This window comes from Mauremys reevesii, linkage group 24 (genome assembly GCF_016161935.1).
Source record: "Mauremys reevesii isolate NIE-2019 linkage group 24, ASM1616193v1, whole genome shotgun sequence".
Classification (NCBI taxonomy): domain Eukaryota; kingdom Metazoa; phylum Chordata; order Testudines; family Geoemydidae; genus Mauremys; species Mauremys reevesii.
In genome coordinates this window covers 9,591,656-9,610,021 of record NC_052646.1, presented here as the reverse complement: position 1 = coordinate 9,610,021, position 18,366 = coordinate 9,591,656, and the positions used below count along the sequence as shown (strand labels likewise).

General features: G+C 62.8%; 1 protein-coding gene across 1 annotated transcript in view; it reads right to left on the bottom strand.

Moving 5' to 3' along the window:
* Nucleotides 1-1,337: 1,337 nt before the first annotated feature.
* The window catches only part of LOC120390167 (sodium/potassium-transporting ATPase subunit alpha-2), a 37,535-nt gene continuing 20,506 nt past the window's right edge, over nucleotides 1,338-18,366 (bottom strand). Inside the window, exons 11-23 of the mRNA XM_039512550.1 lie at nucleotides 15,544-15,678; nucleotides 14,312-14,501; nucleotides 13,927-14,102; nucleotides 13,219-13,355; nucleotides 12,988-13,138; nucleotides 10,902-11,070; nucleotides 10,246-10,400; nucleotides 7,052-7,175; nucleotides 5,730-5,875; nucleotides 5,382-5,512; nucleotides 4,584-4,685; nucleotides 2,864-2,955; nucleotides 1,338-2,433 (exon numbers count right to left, since the gene is read on the bottom strand). Of these exons, the coding sequence (XP_039368484.1) occupies nucleotides 2,405-2,433; nucleotides 2,864-2,955; nucleotides 4,584-4,685; nucleotides 5,382-5,512; nucleotides 5,730-5,875; nucleotides 7,052-7,175; nucleotides 10,246-10,400; nucleotides 10,902-11,070; nucleotides 12,988-13,138; nucleotides 13,219-13,355; nucleotides 13,927-14,102; nucleotides 14,312-14,501; nucleotides 15,544-15,678 (1,737 nt within the window). The 3' untranslated portion in view covers nucleotides 1,338-2,404. The remainder of the gene's footprint in view (nucleotides 2,434-2,863; nucleotides 2,956-4,583; nucleotides 4,686-5,381; nucleotides 5,513-5,729; nucleotides 5,876-7,051; nucleotides 7,176-10,245; nucleotides 10,401-10,901; nucleotides 11,071-12,987; nucleotides 13,139-13,218; nucleotides 13,356-13,926; nucleotides 14,103-14,311; nucleotides 14,502-15,543; nucleotides 15,679-18,366) is intronic.

Here is an 18,366-nt window from a genome sequence, read left to right as displayed (position 1 = left end):
TCCAGCCCTCACCCCCTACCCACTTCCCCCATCTACCTGCCATCCCCACCAACCCTCACCCCCACCCCAACCCTACCCCCTGCCAGCTTCACCCCCACCCAAACTGAGTTTTTGGGACTGACAAGATGGAATCAGTCCTAGCCCTGAGAAAGTAAAAGCAATTTGAGAATTGAACATACCAGAACTGAGAGGTATAGTAGGGATGGTAAACTACCGTGGTCAAGACCTACAAGACCTTCCTACAGAAAACGAATTCAGGATCCAGATCATATGTGATCGAGACCGACAGTGGAGAGTTCAGCAGCACTCATCAGCATTGACAGTTTGCGCCTCAGAGAGAACCATCAACAGCGCAAACGCTGCAGCTGGCAGATGCAGAACAAGGATTCCAACCAATCAGCGCCAGCCAGGGCCACTCTAGGCAGTCACCTAGGGCGGCAGGGTTTGCGGGGCAGCATTCTGCCGCCCTTGGCGGAAATTCAGCCACGGGGGGGAGGGGGTGTCCTTCTGCTCCGGGTCTCGGGGGAAATGCGGCGGTGGGTCCTTCACTCGCTCTGGAACCCGCTGCCAAAGTGCCCCGAAGACGCGGAGTGGAAGGACCCCGTCACCGAATGCTCAGAGCGCTTCTGGAGCCAGTCGTAACTACCGGCCAGCAGCCAGATGAGCAGTTCTGTAATTAGGAAACCAGCATGATTCAGAGACACTCGACAGCCTGATCTGTACTGAGTTTCAAAGGGAGCGTGGCAGGGTAACTGTGGTAAATGGTGGGAATGTAGAACTGAAAAGGGGGAGAGATAATGAACGTTAAACTGTCTGATACTGTTCAGCCACTAGGTAGCGCTATGTGTACAACCCTGTATTGAAACAGGCCTCCTGGGGGAATCTGAGCCCCGCTGGGGTGAGCAGCTCTGAGGCTGGGCCAGCTCTGGACTCTGGTACCAAGGAACACGACACGCTCGTGCTGCCCTCGAGAGGCTCAGGGGCGGGGGCAGGACGTGCTCCCCGTTAGCCCAGAGGCAGAGGTGATGGAGCCAGAGGCCAAGGCCCACGTTCCAGTCCCTCCTTCCCAAGCAGACGTGGAGCTGAAGGAACTCGGAGGCAGGAAGGGGTTAAATTATTTTTATTGCACGTCTTCAACATATGAGGTGCCTGCTTTTGGGGGCTCCTCTGCCCCTCCACCTCCAGCCCAGGACAGTGACCAGACCCCCTGGACCCTCCCTCCCCCACCTGGGCCAGTGATCAGACCCCCTGTCCCCTCCCCTCTGCCCAGAACAGTGACCAGATCCCCTGCCCCTCCACCCCCACCCAGGGCAGGGACCAGACCCCCTGCCCCTCCACCCCCACCCAGGGCAGTGTTGCCCCAGCAAACACCCCCCCAGCACCAGTGTAGTGCGGGGGCTGGGGATCTGCTCACAGCCGTGGGGAGCCCTTATGCGCCAGGCCTGGGGGGAGGGTGACCACCTTTTCAAAAGGCAAAGGTGGGACACATGCAGGAGCCCCGCCCCCTTCTTTGGCTCCACCCCCTGCTCGTCTTCCCCCTCAAGGCCCTGCCCCCTGGCCAGACCAGAAGCCAGAGCCAGGGAGCCCCAGAGCCTCCACCTGCCTTGAGTGGGGGGCTGGGGGTCTTGAGAGCATCTTGTGCCCCTGCCCTCCAGAGTGTGCCACCCAGGGCAGGTGCAGGGTCTGGGGCTCCCCACAGGGGCCTGGGCTCCTTGGGTGGCTCTTTACTATGGCCCAGCTCCAGCTTCCAGCCTGGCCAGGGGGCGAGACCTCGGGGAGGGGGGGAGAGGAGGATCAGGGTGGGGCCTTGTGGCAATGGGGGGCTAAGGCCTCCGCCCCCCGCCACCGGGAAGAGGCTGGCACTGCCCAAACCTGTCCCGGAATCATTCAGTCCCGGACTGGGGCTTGAACTCTGCATTTCGGGACTGTCCTGCCTGATTCGGGACGGGTGGTCACCCTACCTGCGGGTGCCTTTCATCCTCACACCAGGGGCCCTAGGGTGCCCCCCCACACTCACTCCCTCTTTCTCTGGCCAAGGGCTGCTGGCTACACAGAGCCCGGCTGGGACCCACCAGAGCTTGGCTCCTTTCTCTCCCCCATACGCCCATCCAGGGTCTCTGTGTCTTATCAAGTCACCCCCCCTCCCCACATGGAAATCAGCAGGGGCCCATTGGGGTCAGGCCTGCTTCGCCTACCTCCCTGCCTAGCTACCAGGGCAGGGGTAGGGGGTCTCGTCCCCTTGTCCCGGCAGGGTTAGTGCCTATGCGTTAGATCTACACAGGGCAGCATGTGCTGCTGATGCCCCCTTCCCCCCCCCCCAAATTCTGCTCTAAGGTTTGCGGTGGTGCCAGGCGGCCTCGGCGGAGCAGCGACGTGGAGAGAGGCTCCGCCTGGCTAGCCCAGCTCAGTAATACGTCTCCTTCTCCACCCAGCCTGGGGAAGGAAGGGAGAGAAGCTTGTCAGTGCCAGCAAACAGGGAAGCAGGCAGAGACGGAGCCCCCGGCTCCAGGGGGTGCACCTGGCTGGGGGTGGCGGTGCCAGGGCAGGGTGAGAGGTCCAGCGGGTCAGACATGGGCCTGGTCTGCGGGGGGACATGACGTCCATTCCCTGCTTGGCACAGCCTCCCTCCAGAGCCGAGCGTCTCTGCCAGTGGGCAGCTCACGGGCCCTGATCCGGCAGCAGGGCCTGTTGCCTTCCCCTCCCAGGCACCAGGTCGAACCCTGGCCCAGGGCAGCAGGAATGGAGGGAGCTGGGGAGCCCTGTGGCAGAGTGGGAGTGGGGGGTGGGTGCGAGCGGGTGGCACTGCGCGGGGGTTGGGGGGTGTGGACAGGAGGGAGGGGGGCCTGCGCGGGCAGGAGCTCACCGCCAGGGTAGCGCCGTAGGATTAGCTTCCGCACTTCATCATACACGAAGATCAGCAGGCTGTAGGGGAAGGCGCAGAACCACCAGGTGACCCTGTGGGGAGCAGGGGGAGTGTTAGGGGCTGTGCCGTGGGGGGACCTGGGCAGGGAGCAGTAGGGACTGCACTGCTGGGGGTGTAGAACTGATGAATGAAATTGTTTTCAATTGTTCTCTTTATTAATATAACTTCATAAGTAAAGTTTTATGAATGAAACAACATTCATTCAAAAAACCGGTTACCCCAATAACTGGCTAATTAACAATTAAGATGCTTGTTAAGAGCCACAGTTGTTAAGCCTGCTGCCTTTGTAAGTTTCACTATCAATCCAATTCCTGCTTAAATCACTGAGACGTGCCCTGTTTCAGTATCAGCAGCAAAGAGTCTTGTGGCACCTTATAGACTAACAGACGTTTGGAGCATGAGCTTTCGTGGGTGAATCCCCACTTCCTCGGATGCATGTTTCAGTATTGTAACTTCTGTTTACCATTCATTACGCTTGCCTACATTGTAACTTCTGTTCACTGTTTGCCATATTGTAATTCAAACCCCAGTTTAAAACGCTCACTCCATTTTGGAAAAGCTTCCTCCAACCTTCATTTTTGCAAACCCTGCGGTAATCTCATTAGTTTAGGTTAAATGTGTGAATAAGGTATGTATGAATGATGGAATCAACCTCCAGCACCAGCCTGTCCTGATGAAATGGAGTTCAAACACCAATGGCTGAAGATGCAGACAAGAGCCCTAACAAAGTCAGAGGAGTCCACCCTAAGATCAAAGCCAGGTCCCTGGTTGAAAGTCACGTCTGCAATTGACAGGTGATCAGTCACCAAACCCAGAGGCAGCGTGACACAGCAAGACCTATAGACTCTGGATTCAAACTAAAGCCTACAAAAAGGATGGGTGAGATGGGAGACTTTGGAGGGTAACATTCTGCTGCCAACATGGAAGGGCATCGGTGCCTGCCCAACAGAGACCCAGCTCGTCCTTGTGCCCGGCTTTCCTGGCCAGTTCGCCGCCACAAGCTACGAACCCAAGCCGCGAATTCAAGCTACATTCAGGACTGGTAACTATCAAGCAGCTGCAGAACATCTGATGGGTGTATGTGTGTGTGTGTGTGTGTGAGTGAGTGTGTGTGCGTGTGTGTAGGTATTAGGTGTAATGTGTGTGTATAAGGATTAAGATATTAGTTATTGGTCATAAATCAAATTATCATAATAAATGTGGCATCTTTGTCTTGCCTCCTGAAAAGATCCTGTGTAGTTTTGTCTGCCTAACAGAGGGACCTTGCTGGCGGCGGGAAAGCATTAGGGACCACGCAGCGGGGGGAACCTGAGTAGGGCGAGCGCTAGAGACTGTGCCACTGGGGGGATCCCACTGGGGGGAGCCCTAGGGACTGTGCTACCCAGGGGACCCTGCTTGGGGGAGCGCTAGGGACTGCGCCACTGGGAGGATTCTGCTGGGGGGAGTCCTAGGGATTGCGCCACTGGGGGGACTCTGAAGCGTGGGGGGGGGAGCACTGGGGACTGCGCTGCTGGGGAGATCCTGTGGGGGTGGGGGCTGGATTGCGCCACTCGGTGCCTGTGCTGGGGAAAGGGAGCCAGGCCGACGCAGGTGAGGGGGGCAGCAGCTCCCTGCTGTCTGTGCCCTTTGGGGCCCTGCCCCATGGCCGCGTGTCACTCACTTGAGCGGGTACATCCGCAGCGCCACCCCCATGCCGGGGCAGTAGGACAGGAAGGCCGCCAAGGCCGTCTCTTCGAGGAGACCGAAAATCAGAATTTTGTTCCTGGAGGGGAGAAGAACACAACACAAGAAATGGGGGCTGGGGGGTGGCAGCAACCTGATACCCCCTGCCCCGAGCCTCCCCTCCCCTGAGCCCTGGCCCCAGAGGACTGTGTCAGCCCATGGAGAGGTGCGAGGAGTCCCAGGGACAGAGGACTCTGGGTGGAGGATTAAGGGGTCGGGGGCGTTCAGTGTGTGCTGAAGGGGGCTGGGCAAAGCCAGCTGGGATCCAGAATTTGCCCACTCAGGAGGCATGAACAGAACCGCTGGTTTACAGCTCATCTGAGCGATGGACCGGCCAGCAGCACAGCGCCCCCTAGTGCCACACTGGGACCAGCACTACCTGCAAGCCCTACTGAGCCCCCCACCTCCACACTCTGCAACACACCTCCGCCTGGGGCACTGGGCCCAGCACTGGCTCAGATGGGAGAGCCCCCTTTCCTGAGCTTCCCACCTCACCCCCTGCAGCACTGCACCCCCCCCAGCACTGCCCCGGGGCACTGGAATCAGCACTGGCTTGGGGGGGACAGCCCCCCCCGCTGAGCCTCCTACTCCACTTCCTGCAGCACAGCTCCCCCTGGGACACTGAGGCCCCCACCCTGTGGTATGGCCAAGCCTCCCCTCCCCTGTCACCCCAGAAGTCTCGCAGGTCCTGTGTGAGCAGCGGGGTGCAGGACCGGGGGGGCGGGCTGGGACTCACTTCATGCCCTGCTGGAAGACGGAGTTCCTCCGGGTCTTGCAGATGATGAGGTCGGCCCACTGCACCACCACGATGCTGGCGAAGAAGGCCGTGTGGCACGTGAACTCCACCACCTTGCGCTGCTCGTAGGTCTGCGGGGACAGGGACGGGACACGGGGCACGAGGGAGGGCAGCTGGCTCCAGGCCGGCTCCCTCGGGCAGCAAGACACCCCCCCCCACCACACAGGCGGCCCCAGTCCCTGTCCCCCAGCTGCGAGGGGGGCTGATGGGAGCTCTGCGAATGCTGAAGCGGGAGAAGTGGGGGGCCCCGCCTGCCCCCCGCCCCCGGCTCCCTGGGGCCGTACTCACCCACTCCTGCCCGTAGCTGTCCTCCAGGTCGTTTTTGGAGCGGTCGTCCCAGTCCAGGCGGATGCCCAGCAGGGTGGACGGCAGGAACCCATTCTCCGCCAAGATCACAAAGTAGGTGAAAAACCCGCCCAGGGCCTGGATCATACCTGGGGGGGATGGTGGGGTAGGGGGGAAAAGGCCACAGAGAGAGAGAGGAGCAGAGACCCGTAAATGCTCCTTCCTTCCTGGTTGTCCAGTACCAGCCCGAACTGCGAAGGAACCAGTGGCTCTCCACGGACCCGCCCAGCACCCTGGCCTCTCGGCACGGCCCGTCGGCACTGCCTGCCGGCTCACTCCCAACCGGGGCGTGGCTCAGCTGACGGGCCAGAGCCCTGCGCAGGCTGGGTCGGCTGCAAGGGCAAAGCCCTCGCCCCCAGGAGCCTCCTGTGCTGCAGATGGTTACCACTGCAGAGCTGTGTGTCTCACCTGGATGGTGCCACCTCCAGCAGCAAGCGCCCCCTGCTGCCGCGCTGGGACACTGGTCAGTGCCAACCACCTCTGCGCCCCGCTGCACAGCGCCCCCTGCTGCCATGCTGGGACACTGGTCAGTGCCAACCACTGCTGCCCCCGCTGCAGCACAGCGCCCCCTGCTGCCACGCTGGGACACTGGTCAGTGCCAACCGCTGCTGCCCCTGCTGCAGCACAGCGCCCCCTGCTGCCACGCTGGGGTACTGGTCAATGCCAACCACCTCTGCGCCCCGCTGCACAGCGCCCCCTGCTGCCACACTGGGACACTGGACAGTGCCAACCACTGCTGCCCCCGCTGCAGCACAGCGCCCCCTGCTGCCACGCTGGGACACTGGTCAGTGCCAACCACCTCTGCGCCCCGCTGCACAGCTCCCCCTGCTGCCACGCTGGGACACTGGTCAGTGCCAACCACTGCTGCCCCTGCTGCAGCACAGCGCCCCCTGCTGCCACGCTGGGACACTGGTCAGTGCCAACCACTGCTGCCCCTGCTGCACAGCGCTCCCTGCTGCCATGCTGGGACACTGGTCAGTGCCAACCCACGCTGCTCCCTGCAGCACAGGATCCCCTTCTGCGACACTGGGGTACTTGTCAGTGCCAACCCCCTGTGCCCCCTGTAGCCCTGCGCCCCCTGCTGCCAGGCTGGGTACTGCCACTGCTCCCCGCAACACAGCACCCCCTGCTGCCACGCAGGGATACCAGGTTCAGCACTAACTCTATTGAACCACCAGCAAGGCTTCCTGCAGCCCCTGGGCTGGGGGTCTCAGTCCAGGGCTGCAGCCGCAGGGTGAGCAGACAGTGCCCACAGCGCCACTCACCGATCTGCCCGTAGGCCATGCTGATGAGTCGCTCATTCACCAGCTTGTCCGTCTTGGGGTTCCGCGGCTGCCTCTTCATGATGTCGCTTTCTGCGGCTTCATAGGCCAGGGAGATAGCGGGGACCTGGTGGGCAGGAGGGGCTGGCAGTGAATGGGACTGGGGTCCAGGGACTCCTACTCAACAGAGCTAGGAAACCCCTTTCGCCCATGGCATCTCGAGGGAGGGACTCAGGGCTCAGATCCAGGCCTAAGCTCCTTGTTGGGCTCCAGGCTCCAGCTCTCAGGGGATGGAGAACCCTCAGTGGGCCCATCCCCCAGGGCGGGATCGTCTGGTGCCACAGCGAGGGCATCTCCAGCCCAGTGTGAACTGCCCATAACGATGCGCCCAGGGAGGAAACGAGTCCATGGCCCCAGAGACTGTGCGGCTTGGAAAGGTCACCCGAGAGTCAGCCTCAGTCCTCCTGGGCTCACTGCAACCCCCTTGTCCTCTGGCACCTGGCCCCCCTCCGCTCTCCCTGCTTGGGGTCTGCAGGGTCTCCATCCCTCCAGCCCCCACTGACCTGCCTGTCCATCCCTCCAGCCCCCACTGACCTGCCTGTCCATCCCTTCCTCCCTGCTTCCGTCTATCCACTGACCGGCCTGTCCATCCCTCCAACCCCCACTGACCTGTCTGTCCGTCCCTCCAGCCCCCACTGACCTGCTGTCCATCCCTCCAACCCCCACTGACCTGCCTGTCCTTCCCTACAACCCCCACCGACCTGCCTGTCCTTCCCTCCAACCCCCACTGACCTGCCTGTCCTTCCCTCCCACCCCCACCGACCTGCCTGTCCATCCCTCCAGCCCCCACTGACCGGCCTGTCCATCCTCCAACCCCACTGACCTGCCTGTCCATCCCTCCAGCCCCCACTGACCGGCCTCTCCATCCCTCCAACCCCACTGACCTGCCTGTCCATCCCTCCAGCCCCCACTGACCTGCCTGTCCATCCTCCTCCCTTCCATCTATCCACTGACCGGCCTGTCCTTCCCTCCAGCCCCCACTGACCTGCCTGTCCATCCATCCAGCCCCCACTGAACGGCCTGTCCAGCCCGCCAACCCCACTGACCTGCCTGTCCTTCCCTACAACCCCCACCGACCTGCCTGTCCTTCCCTCCAACCCCCACTGACCTGCCTGTCCTTCCCTCCAACCCCCACCGACCTGCCTGTCCATCCCTCCAGCCCCCACTGACCTGCCTGTCCATCCCTCCAACCCCCACTGACCTGCCTGTCCATCCCTCCAGCCCCCACTGACCTGCCTGTACATCCCTCCAACTCCCACTGACCTGCCTGTCCATCCCTCCAGCCCCCACTGACCGGCCTGTCCATCCCTCCAACCCCCACTGACCTGCCTGTCCATCCCTCCAGCCCCCACTGACCTGCCTGTCCATCCCTCCAACCCCCACTGACCTGCCTGTCCATCCCTCCAACCCCCACCGACCTGCCTGTCCATCCCTCCCTCCTCCCTTCCATCTATCCACTGACCGGCCTGTCCTTCCCTCCAGCCCCCACTGACCTGCCTGTCCATCCTTCCAGCCCCCACTGACCGGCCTGTCCATCCCTCCAACCCCCACTGACCTGCCTGTCCATCCCTCCAACCCCCACTGACCTGCCTGTCCATCCCTTCCAGCCCCCACTGCCCGGCCTGTCCATCCCTCCACCCCCCTCTGTCCTGCCTGTCCATCCCTCCACCCCCCACTGCCCTGCCTGTCCATCCTTCCAGCCCCCACTGACCTGCCTGTCCATCCCTCCCTCCCCCCTTCCGTCTATCCACTGACCGGCTTGTCCATCCCTCCATCCATCCGCCCACAGACCTGCCTGTCCATCCCTCCAACTCCCACTGACCGGCCTGTCCATCCCTCCCTCCCCCCTTCCATCTATCCACTGACCGGCCTGTCCATCCCTCCAGCCCCCACTGACCTGCCTGTCCATCCCTCCAACCCCCACGGACCTGCCTGTCCATCCCTCCACCCCCCACTGACCTGCCTGTCCATCCCTCCCCCTTCCATCTATCCACTGACCGGCCTGTCCATCCCTCCCTCCCCCCTTCCATCTATCCACTGACCGGCCTGTCCATCCCTCCCTCCCCCCTTCCATCTATCCACTGACCGGCCTGTCCATCCCTCCCTCCCCCCTTCCATCTATCCACTGACCTGCCTGTCTTTCCCTCCCTCCCTGCTTCTGTCTATCCACTGACCGGCTTGTCCATCCCTCCAGCCCCCACTGACCTGCCTGTCCATCCCTCCAGCCCCCACTGACCTGCCTGTCCATCCCTCCAACCCCCACTGACCTGCCTGTCCATCCCTCCCTCCCCCCTTCCATCTATCCACTGACCGGCCTGTCCTTCCCTCCAGCCCCCAATGACCTGCCTGTCCATCCCTCCAGCCTCCACTGACCTGCCTGTCCATCCCTCCATCCATCCGCCCACAGACCTGCCTGGCCCTCTCTCCCTCCGCCCATTGACTGACTTGCCCATCCACCCACACATCCATCTAGCATGTGGGTTATTCAGCTTGGGTTGCCCCCACTGAGATAGGCTGAGACAGGGGGGAGGGGTACGATTTTGCCCAGCAGAGCCAGTTGTCCATCCCTCCAGCCCCCACTGACCTGCCTGTCCTGGGGGCGGGGGTGGAGGTGGGGGGGAAGGGCTGTGCTGGGGGCTGGGGGCCTTTCATGCCATGACGCGGAGCACAAACCGTAGTGCAGCCAGTCTGGGATTGGTGCTACCAGCTCAATCCACTCTCTTCCCGCCATGGCAGCCCGGGGCTGGGGCCTGGGAGGCAGGGAGCGGGGCCGGCCGGAGCCCAGGGAGGGCAGAGCCCATCACGCCACGCAAGCCAAGCCAGGCTTGAATCCGCACTGCTTCCATCCCCGTGCCAGGAGGAGAAGGGGCCGTTGGCCTCACTGCCTGCAGGGCCCAATCCCCTGACCCGGCCCCTTGGGTCCCCAGCGGCCCTGGCAGCCTGCTGCACCCAGTTCGCCCCGGCGCCCTTGAGCCATGGGCAAGAGAAGGGGCATCCTCAGGGCTCAGCTGGGGCCAAGGCTAAGGGCACTGTTCCCCTCCCCCATCCCGCTCTCATTCACCCCTCCCCCACTTCCAATGTCATCCCCCCCTCCCGCCCCTCACACCCCTGCACCCTGCCCCGCCCCCCCCACCCACCCGGGCGGTGCCCCGGTCGCGGCAGAGGAGGGTGACGGTGCCCAGCGGCAGCGGGAGATTGATGATGATGAAGAGCAGGAAGGGGGTGATCTCGGGGATGTTGCTGGTCAGCGTGTAGGCGATGGATTTCTTGAGGTTATCGAAGATCAGGCGGCCTGGCAGGAGCAAGCACAGGGAGAAGGAGAGGGGCGGGGCAGAGGGGGGCTGGGCAGAGGACGAAGACGGCACGGGGCGGGGGGGGGATCAGAGGGGGTGGGGAGGGCCGTGTTGCTGCCTCTGGCAAGGCCTGGCACAATCAGGGCAGCGAGAACATCAGCTTCCTCCACGCTCAGCCTGCCGGGTGCCAGCCTGGCCCAGAGACAGCGACACCGGGCCAGGCTCCAGGCCCAGCAGCACCGGCACATGGCTCGCTCCACCCATCAGGGCTCTGTTGTTGGAGGACTGTCCTATGGCAAGGCAGCAGGGGGCTGATCTGGGGCAGGGCCTGGGCTGGGCGAACCAGTGCCAGGCCCACCTCCTCGGGTGCCCTGGATCCCGGTGCCTGCCTGGTGCTTCGCTGATGTCTGGGTCACAAATTGGCTGGGTTTGAGGGAGAGGGATGCCGGGAGGGAGGGCGCTGCCCACCTCCCCGCCCCCACACCAGCCCGGGCACCCACCTTCCTCCACCCCCGTCACGATGGAGGCGAAGTTGTCGTCCAGCAGGATCATGTCGGCCGCCTGCTTGGAGACGTCGGAGCCGGCGATGCCCATGGCGATGCCAATGTCGGCCTTCTTCAGGGCGGGCGAGTCGTTCACGCCGTCCCCTGTCACGGCCACGATGGCCCCCTAAGGAGGGAGAGGCAGGATTGGCACCCGGAGGGGGCAGTGCCAGCTCTCCAGCTGGGGGCTGGGCAGGGTGGGAGACCCCCAAGGGGAAGGCGCTGGGGGCAGGGTGACTAAGCAAGGGGCACTGGCTCCACTGCACAACCGTGCTGTAGGGGGCGTGGTGGGGCTGACCAGGTCCCTCCTGCCCAGATGGCACTGATGTTTGGGCCAAATATGGCCCAGGTCACTGCATTCACCCTGGGACTGTCACAAGGTTGGCTTGTTTAGCCTAACCAAAAGAAGGCAGAGGGGGGATATGATTGCTCTTTATAAATATATCAGAGGGATAAATATTAGGGAGGGAGAGGAATTATTTAAGCTCAGTACCAGTGTGGACACAAGAACAAATGGATATAAACTGGACACTAGGAAGTTTAGACTTGAAATTAGACAAAGGTTTCTAACCATCAGAGGAGTGAAGTTCTGGAACAGCCTTCCAAGGGGAGTTGTGGGGGCAAAAGACATATCTGGCTTTAAGACTAAGCTTGATAAGTTTATGGAGGGGATGGTATGATGGGATAGCCTAATTCTGGCAATTAATTTGGCAATTGATCTTTCATTATCAGCAGGTAAGTATTCCCAGTGGTCTGTGATGGGATGTTAGCTGGGGTGGGATCTGAGTTACTACAGAGAATTCTTTCCTGGGTGCTGGCTGGTGAGTCTTGCCCACATGCTCAGGGTTTAGCTGATCGCCATATTTGGGGTTGGGAAGGAATTTTCCTCCAGGTCAGATTGGCAGAGGCCCTGGAGGTTTTTCGCCTTCCTCTGCAGCGTGGGGCATGGGTCACTTGCTGGAGGATTCTCTGCAGCTTGAGGTCTTCAAAGCACGATTTGAGAACTTCGATAACTCAGACATAGGTTAGGGGTTTGTTACAGGAGTGGGTGGGTGAGATTCTGGGGCCTGCGTTGTGCAGGAGGTCAGACTAGATGATCATAATGGTCCCTTCCAACCTTGAAGTCTATGAGTCTGAGTCACCCGTTTCCTGCCACACATCGCAGGGCTTTGTGCTGGGCAGGGGGGGCCCCGGCCAAGAGATGGAGCTGGTGAGTGAGTCCTTGAGCCACGGGGGGCTGCATGGATTGGGAGTGAAAGAAAGGCTGGAGGGAACAGGACTCCTGGGTTCTACTCCTAGCTCCAGGACGGGATTGGCAGGTATTGGTCACAGCAGGGAGGCCTAGGTGTCAGGACTCCTGGGTTCTATTTCTTACTCCGGATGGGGAGTGGGGTCTAGAGGTTACAGCAGTGGGGGCTGAGAGCCAGGGCTCCTGGGTTCTAGTCCAGGCGTGGCTGGGGAGTGCAGTTTAGTGGTTCGAGCATGGCGGTTGGGAGGCAGGACTCCTGGGTTCTATCCCCAGCTTTGGGAGTGGGGTGGGGTCTAGTGGCTACAGTAATTATTCCCCATTTATGTCCTTGGGGCTCTGCGCTAGGGGAGGGGGTGGCCCCAGTGGGCCTGGCTCTGAGCTCGCCGGCCAGGAGCTGGACCGCACGGCGGCCGTCGGGAGGAGAGTGGAGCTGCCCAGATGGCACCGAGCATTGGCGCCCGCTGGGCACGGCTCAACCCACGGACACACGAGTGCTGTGGTATCCATGGCAATTCCCCTGGGGGTCACTAACCCAGAGTGGCCGGCTCTATCAGAAGCAGGGCAGGGGGGCAGGTTTCGGAAGGGCAGGGACTTCTCCCCGCCTGGCTGCGCTGGCCAGCCAGCCAGCCGTTCAGAGCGACCCAGGCTGAGAGCTGTCCCCAGGGACGTGCGGCCTGGAGGGCACTGGCCTAGGCCTCTCCAGTGGGGCAGTTAGGGGCAGGTGTGTGGGTCAGGCTGGCCAGCAGGGGGCAGGCTGGGTGCTCAGGGATCCCCCCACAGGGCGCAAGTTCTCACCTGCCTCTGGCAGCCCTCCACGATGATGAGCTTCTGCTGGGGGGAAGTGCGGGCAAAGACAATCTCCGTGTGGTTCTTGAGGATCTCGTCCAGCTGCTCCGGAGTCATGTCCTTGAGGTCAGAGCCGTGCACCACACAGGCCTTGGCTTCCCTGCGGGGCGAGAGCAGCGTCAGGGCTGGCCAGCTCCCCACAGCCCGGCCGGGGAGCCCTAGGAGCCAGGGCCGGCCTACCTGGGGTTGACCTGGCTGACAGGGATGTTGAGCCGGGCCGCGATGTCCTCCACTGTCTCGTTGCCCTCGGAGATGATGCCCACGCCCTTGGCGATGGCCTTGGCGGTGATGGGGTGGTCGCCGGTCACCATGATCACCTGGGGGTGGAGCCAGGCAGCAGTCAGGGCATGGACACTGATGGGCAGGGCCCAGTGCCCTGGCAATGGAGCTGGGAGCCAGGACTCCTGGGTTCTGTTCCCAGCTCCGGGAGGAGTAGGGACTAGTGGTTAGAGCAGGGCAGCTGGGAGCCAGGACTCCTGGGTTCTGTTCCCAGCTCTGGGAGAGAAGCGAGGTCTAGTTTTTAGACTGGGGATGGTGGCTGGAAGTCAGGACTCTTAAACACAGCGGGGAGTGGGGTCTAGTGGTTTAAGCCAGCACTAGGGAGGAGTGGTTAGAGCAGAGTGTCTGGGAGTCAGGACTCCTAGATGCAGTGGGGAGTGTGGTCTAGTGGTTAAAGCAGGAGCCAGGACTCCTGGGTTCTGCTCTTGATAATGCAGTGTCTGAGCCAATGCATCATGCCTGCTGGGTTTCACCCAGGGTCCCTGGCTTTGTATCCAGCGCGGCAGCAAGCAGAGCTGTCTGTCTGCACGGCCCCACCTATGCTCTGTCCCCAGCCTGGAGCATGGGCTCGCCTGACCGGGTGGTGAGATCTCTGCCTAACGGCCTTACCTTAATCCCTGCACTCCGGCACTTGCCCACCGCATCCGGCACAGCCGCCCGGGGCGGGTCAATCATGGACATGAGCCCCACGAAGCACAGGCCGGTGGTGGGGAAGTTGATCTCGTCCACGTCAAACTTGAACCCCCGGGGAAACTTGTCTTGGGGCAGGTGGAGGTGGCAGAAGCCTGGGAGAGCCGAGAGCGCCAGCGTGAGCCGCAGCCAGACACCCCCGCACCGTGCACAATCATCCCTGCCCTGTTGGTACTCACAACCCCCCATGCACACACACACACACACACACACACACACACACACACACGTTGTTTCGTTCATAGTCTTCCCCCATGTGCCCCCCCCCCCCGGCCCTTCCCTCCCAGTGCCCGGGCGCCCTCACCCAGCACTCGCTCCCCCAGCCCGCCCAGCTCGAGGTAGGCGTTCTGGAAAGCGTCTCTCATCTCCTCGACCAGGGGCAGCTCCTGGCCCTGCGCCAGGATGGTGGAGCAGCGGTCGAGGATGCGCTCCGGCGCGCCTTTCATCACCAGCAAGTAGCCCTCGGGATTGTCCTCACGCTCGTGGATGGACAGCTGGAACACAAGGGGGAGCCGACTAGGGGGAGCCATGCTGGGAGGACGGGACTCGCCTCCCTCCAGCGCTGCACCCCAAGTCGCCTGCCGCTCCCCCTATGGCCACCCCAGGACCTTTCCCTCTGTCTCTCTAGGCCTTCCCATCCTTTTGCCCCCAACTCACCTCCTCTCCTTCCCATCCCATCCCATCCCATCCCAGTGCCCACTCCCCGCCCTCTGCCCTGGGCTGCTCTCCCTGCACACGCAGCCTGAGCAGGCCTGGGGCTCCCTGGCTCCATCCAGCTCCTCCTGGCGCTGTGTCTGGGGGCTCAGCAGGCTGCAGCTGGGAGCTGGTCGCTGGCCAGAGCGCAGCCTCCTGTCTATGCCCAACTATTATCCACGGGGACTGAATCTGCTGAATGAATATTGGCAACACACAAGATCAGCCGGCTCAGCTGGGGACTGTGGATGCTGGGGGCCAAGTGGCCAGCACCCCACTGCACAGCTGGGGGCTGAGGATGCTGTGGGGCTGGGAGCTGAGTGGCCAGCGCCCCACTGCACAGCTGGGGGCTGAGGATGCTGTGGGGCTGGGAGCCGAGTGGCCAGCGCCCCACTGAGCAGCTGGGGGCTGAGGATGCTGTGGGGCTGCTGGGAGCCGAGTGGCCAGTGACCCACTGAGCAGCTGGGGGCTGAGGATGCTGTGGGGCTGCTGGGAGCTGAGTGGCCAGCGCCCCACTGAGCAGCTGGGGGCTGAGGATGCTGTGGGGCTGCTGGGAGCCGAGTGGCCAGTGCCCCACTGAGCAGCTGGGGGCTGAGGATGCTGTGGGGCTGCTGGGAGCTGAGTGGCCAGCGCCCCACTGCATGGCTGCCTCCAAGGGGCACAACTTTCCTGTAGGCCCATTGTATTCCCACACTTATCCCCAGTGCCATCTCCAAGCCACAGCCCGATTCCCTCCCCGTCACACACTGACCCCCCAGCCCCACGTCTGTTCCTGAGCTGTGCCCATATCAACCCAGCTTGTGCCCCTCTGAGCCCCGGGCCCATGCTCCAGCCCCAGCCCACCTGGTACTTGTTGGTGGAGTTGAAGGGAATCTCTGTCACTTTGGGGTTCTTGTCCCGCATCTTCTTGACGGAGCCGCAGGAGAGCTGGATGCACTTGAGCAGGGCCGACTCGGAGGCGTCGCCCGCTGTGTCCCGCTGCCGAGGAGAGAGGAGCCGTCAGTGTGGGGCAAGGGCAGCCCACAGGGGGCACTGCTGGGCAGACTGGTGGGGTGAAGGGATGAGAGGTGCATCTGGGGAGGGCAGTCATGACCGTGGCCAATGGATGGGGTGGGGTAGTGGAGCCCTGGCCAATAGGAGGGAAGGTGCGGCTGGGGTCATGGCCAATAGGAGGGGAGGCAGGGTGAGGCCATGCCCAATAGAATAGGAGGTATGGCAGAGGCCAATGGATGTGGAAGTGGGGCAAGGCTATGGCCAATGTGTGAGGAGGTTGGGTGGGGCCATGGCCAATGGGAGGGGAGGCATGGCTGAGGCCAGTGGATGGTGTGGGGAAGGGGCACTGGCCATTGCGAGGGGAGGCATGGGTGTGGCCAGTGGATGGTGTGGGGAAGGGGCACTGGCCAATGGGAGGGGAGGCATGGCTGTGGCCAATGGATGGTGTGGGGAAGGGGCACTGGCCAATGGGAGGGGAGGCATGGGTGTGGCCAATGGATGGTGTGGGGAAGGGGCACTGGCCAATGGGAGGGGAGGCATGGGTGTGGCCAATGGATGGTGTGGGGAAGGGGCACTGGCCAGTGGGAGGGGAGGCATGGCTGTGGCCAATGGATGGTGTGGGGAAGGAGCACCGGCCAATGGGAGGGGAGGCATGGCTGTGGCCAATGGATGGTGTGGGGTAGGGGCACTGGCCAATGGGAGGGGAGGCATGGCTGTGGCCAGTGGCTGCAGTGGCAGGGCGAGGCTATGGCCAATGGGTCAGGAGGCAAGGTGGGGCCACAATCAGTGTGAGGCAGGGGAGGTGTGGCTGGGGTAGTGGGTCCCTGGCCAATGGGAGGGGAGGTGTGGCTGGATGATGGCCAATAGGAGGGGGGGGTGCAGTTGTGTGGCCGTGGTCAATGGGAGGGGAGGTGTAGCATGTCCCCCCCATAACAAAGTTTGGGGACATCTGATCTAAAATATGGGGTGCTGGCCACTGCAGGTAACCTGTGGGCCCAGTGCTCTGGTCTACATGGGTCTGATCCAACACAGCAGGGGGATAAAGGACTAGCTGGCTTCATGGCTCTGATGCTGGGCGGCAGAGTCAGGGGCATGGAGGGACACAGGCCACAGCTCTGTCCTACTGAGGCAGAGAAGGGGTTATCGACTTGCTGGGCATTGCTCTGATCTGGCGGGGCTGGCAGACGGGCTATGGGGCTCGCTGGGCATTGCTCTGATTTGGCGGGGCTGGCGCACAGGCTCTGGGGCTCGCTGGGCATTGCTCTGACCTGGCGGGGCTGGCAGACGGGCTATGGGGCTCGCTGGGCATTGCTCTGATCTGGCGGGGCTGGCGGACGGGCTATGGGGCTCGCTGGGCATTGCTCTGATCTGGCGGGGCTGGCGGACGGGCTATGGGGCTCGCTGGGCATTGCTCTGATCTGGCGGGGCTGGCGGACGGGCTATGGGGTTCACTGGGCATTGTTCTGATCTGGCGGGGCTGGCAGACGGGCTATGGGGCTCGCTGGCATTGCTCTGATCTGGTGGGGCTGGCAGACGGGCTATGGGGCTCACTGGCATTGCTCTGATCTGGTGGGGCTGGCGGACGGGCTATGGGGCTCGCTGGGCATTGCTCTGACCTGGCGGGGCTGGCAGACGGGCTATGGGTCTCGCTGGGCATTGCTCTGATCTGGCGGGGCTGGTGGACTGGCTCTGGGGTTCACTGGGCATTGTTCTGATCTGGCGGGGCTGGTGGACGGGCTATGGGGCTCGCTGGGCATTGCTCTGATCTGGCGGGGCTGGCGGACGGGCTATGGGGCTCGCTGGGCATTGCTCTGATCTGGCAGGGCTGGTGGACGGGCTATGGGGCTCGCTGGGCATTGCTCTGACCTGGCGGGGTTGGCGGACGGGCTATGGGGCTCGCTGGGCATTGCTCTGACCTGGCGGGGTTGGCGGACGGGCTATGGGGCTCGCTGGGCATTGCTCTGATCTGGCGGGGCTGGAGGACGGGCTATGGGGCTCGCTGGGCATTGCTCTGACCTGGCGGGGCTGGCGGACGGGCTATGGGGCTCACTGGGCATTGCTCTGATCTGGCGGGGTTGGCGGATGGGCTATGGGGTTCACTGGGCATTGCTCTGATCTGGCGGGGCTGGCGGACGGGCTATGGGGCTCGCTGGGCATTGCTCTGATCTGGCGGGGTTGGCGGATGGGCTATGGGGTTCACTGGGCATTGTTCTGATCTGGCGGGGCTGGCAGACAGGCTATGGGGCTCGCTGGGCATTGCTCTGATCTGGCGGGGCTGGCGGACGGGCTATGGGGTTCACTGGGCATTGCTCTGATCTGGCGGGGCTGGCAGATGGGCTATGGGGCTCGCTGGGCATTGCTCTGATCTGGCAGGGCTGGCAGATGGGCTATGGGGCTCGCTGGGCATTGCTCTGATCTGGCAGGGCTGGCGGACGGGCTATGGGGCTCGCTGGGCATTGCTCTGACCTGGCGGGGCTGGCGGACGGGCTAGGGGGTTCACTGGGCATTGCTCTGATCTGGCGGGGCTGGCGGACGGGCTATGGGGCTCACTGGGCATTGCTCTGAGGCTGACAATCCTGCCGAGGCAGGGAACAACCCAGCCACCTACTATGGGTCAGACTGAACAGCCCCTGGCTCTGGGATCCGGCCCTAGGAAAGCACACTCCCATGGGC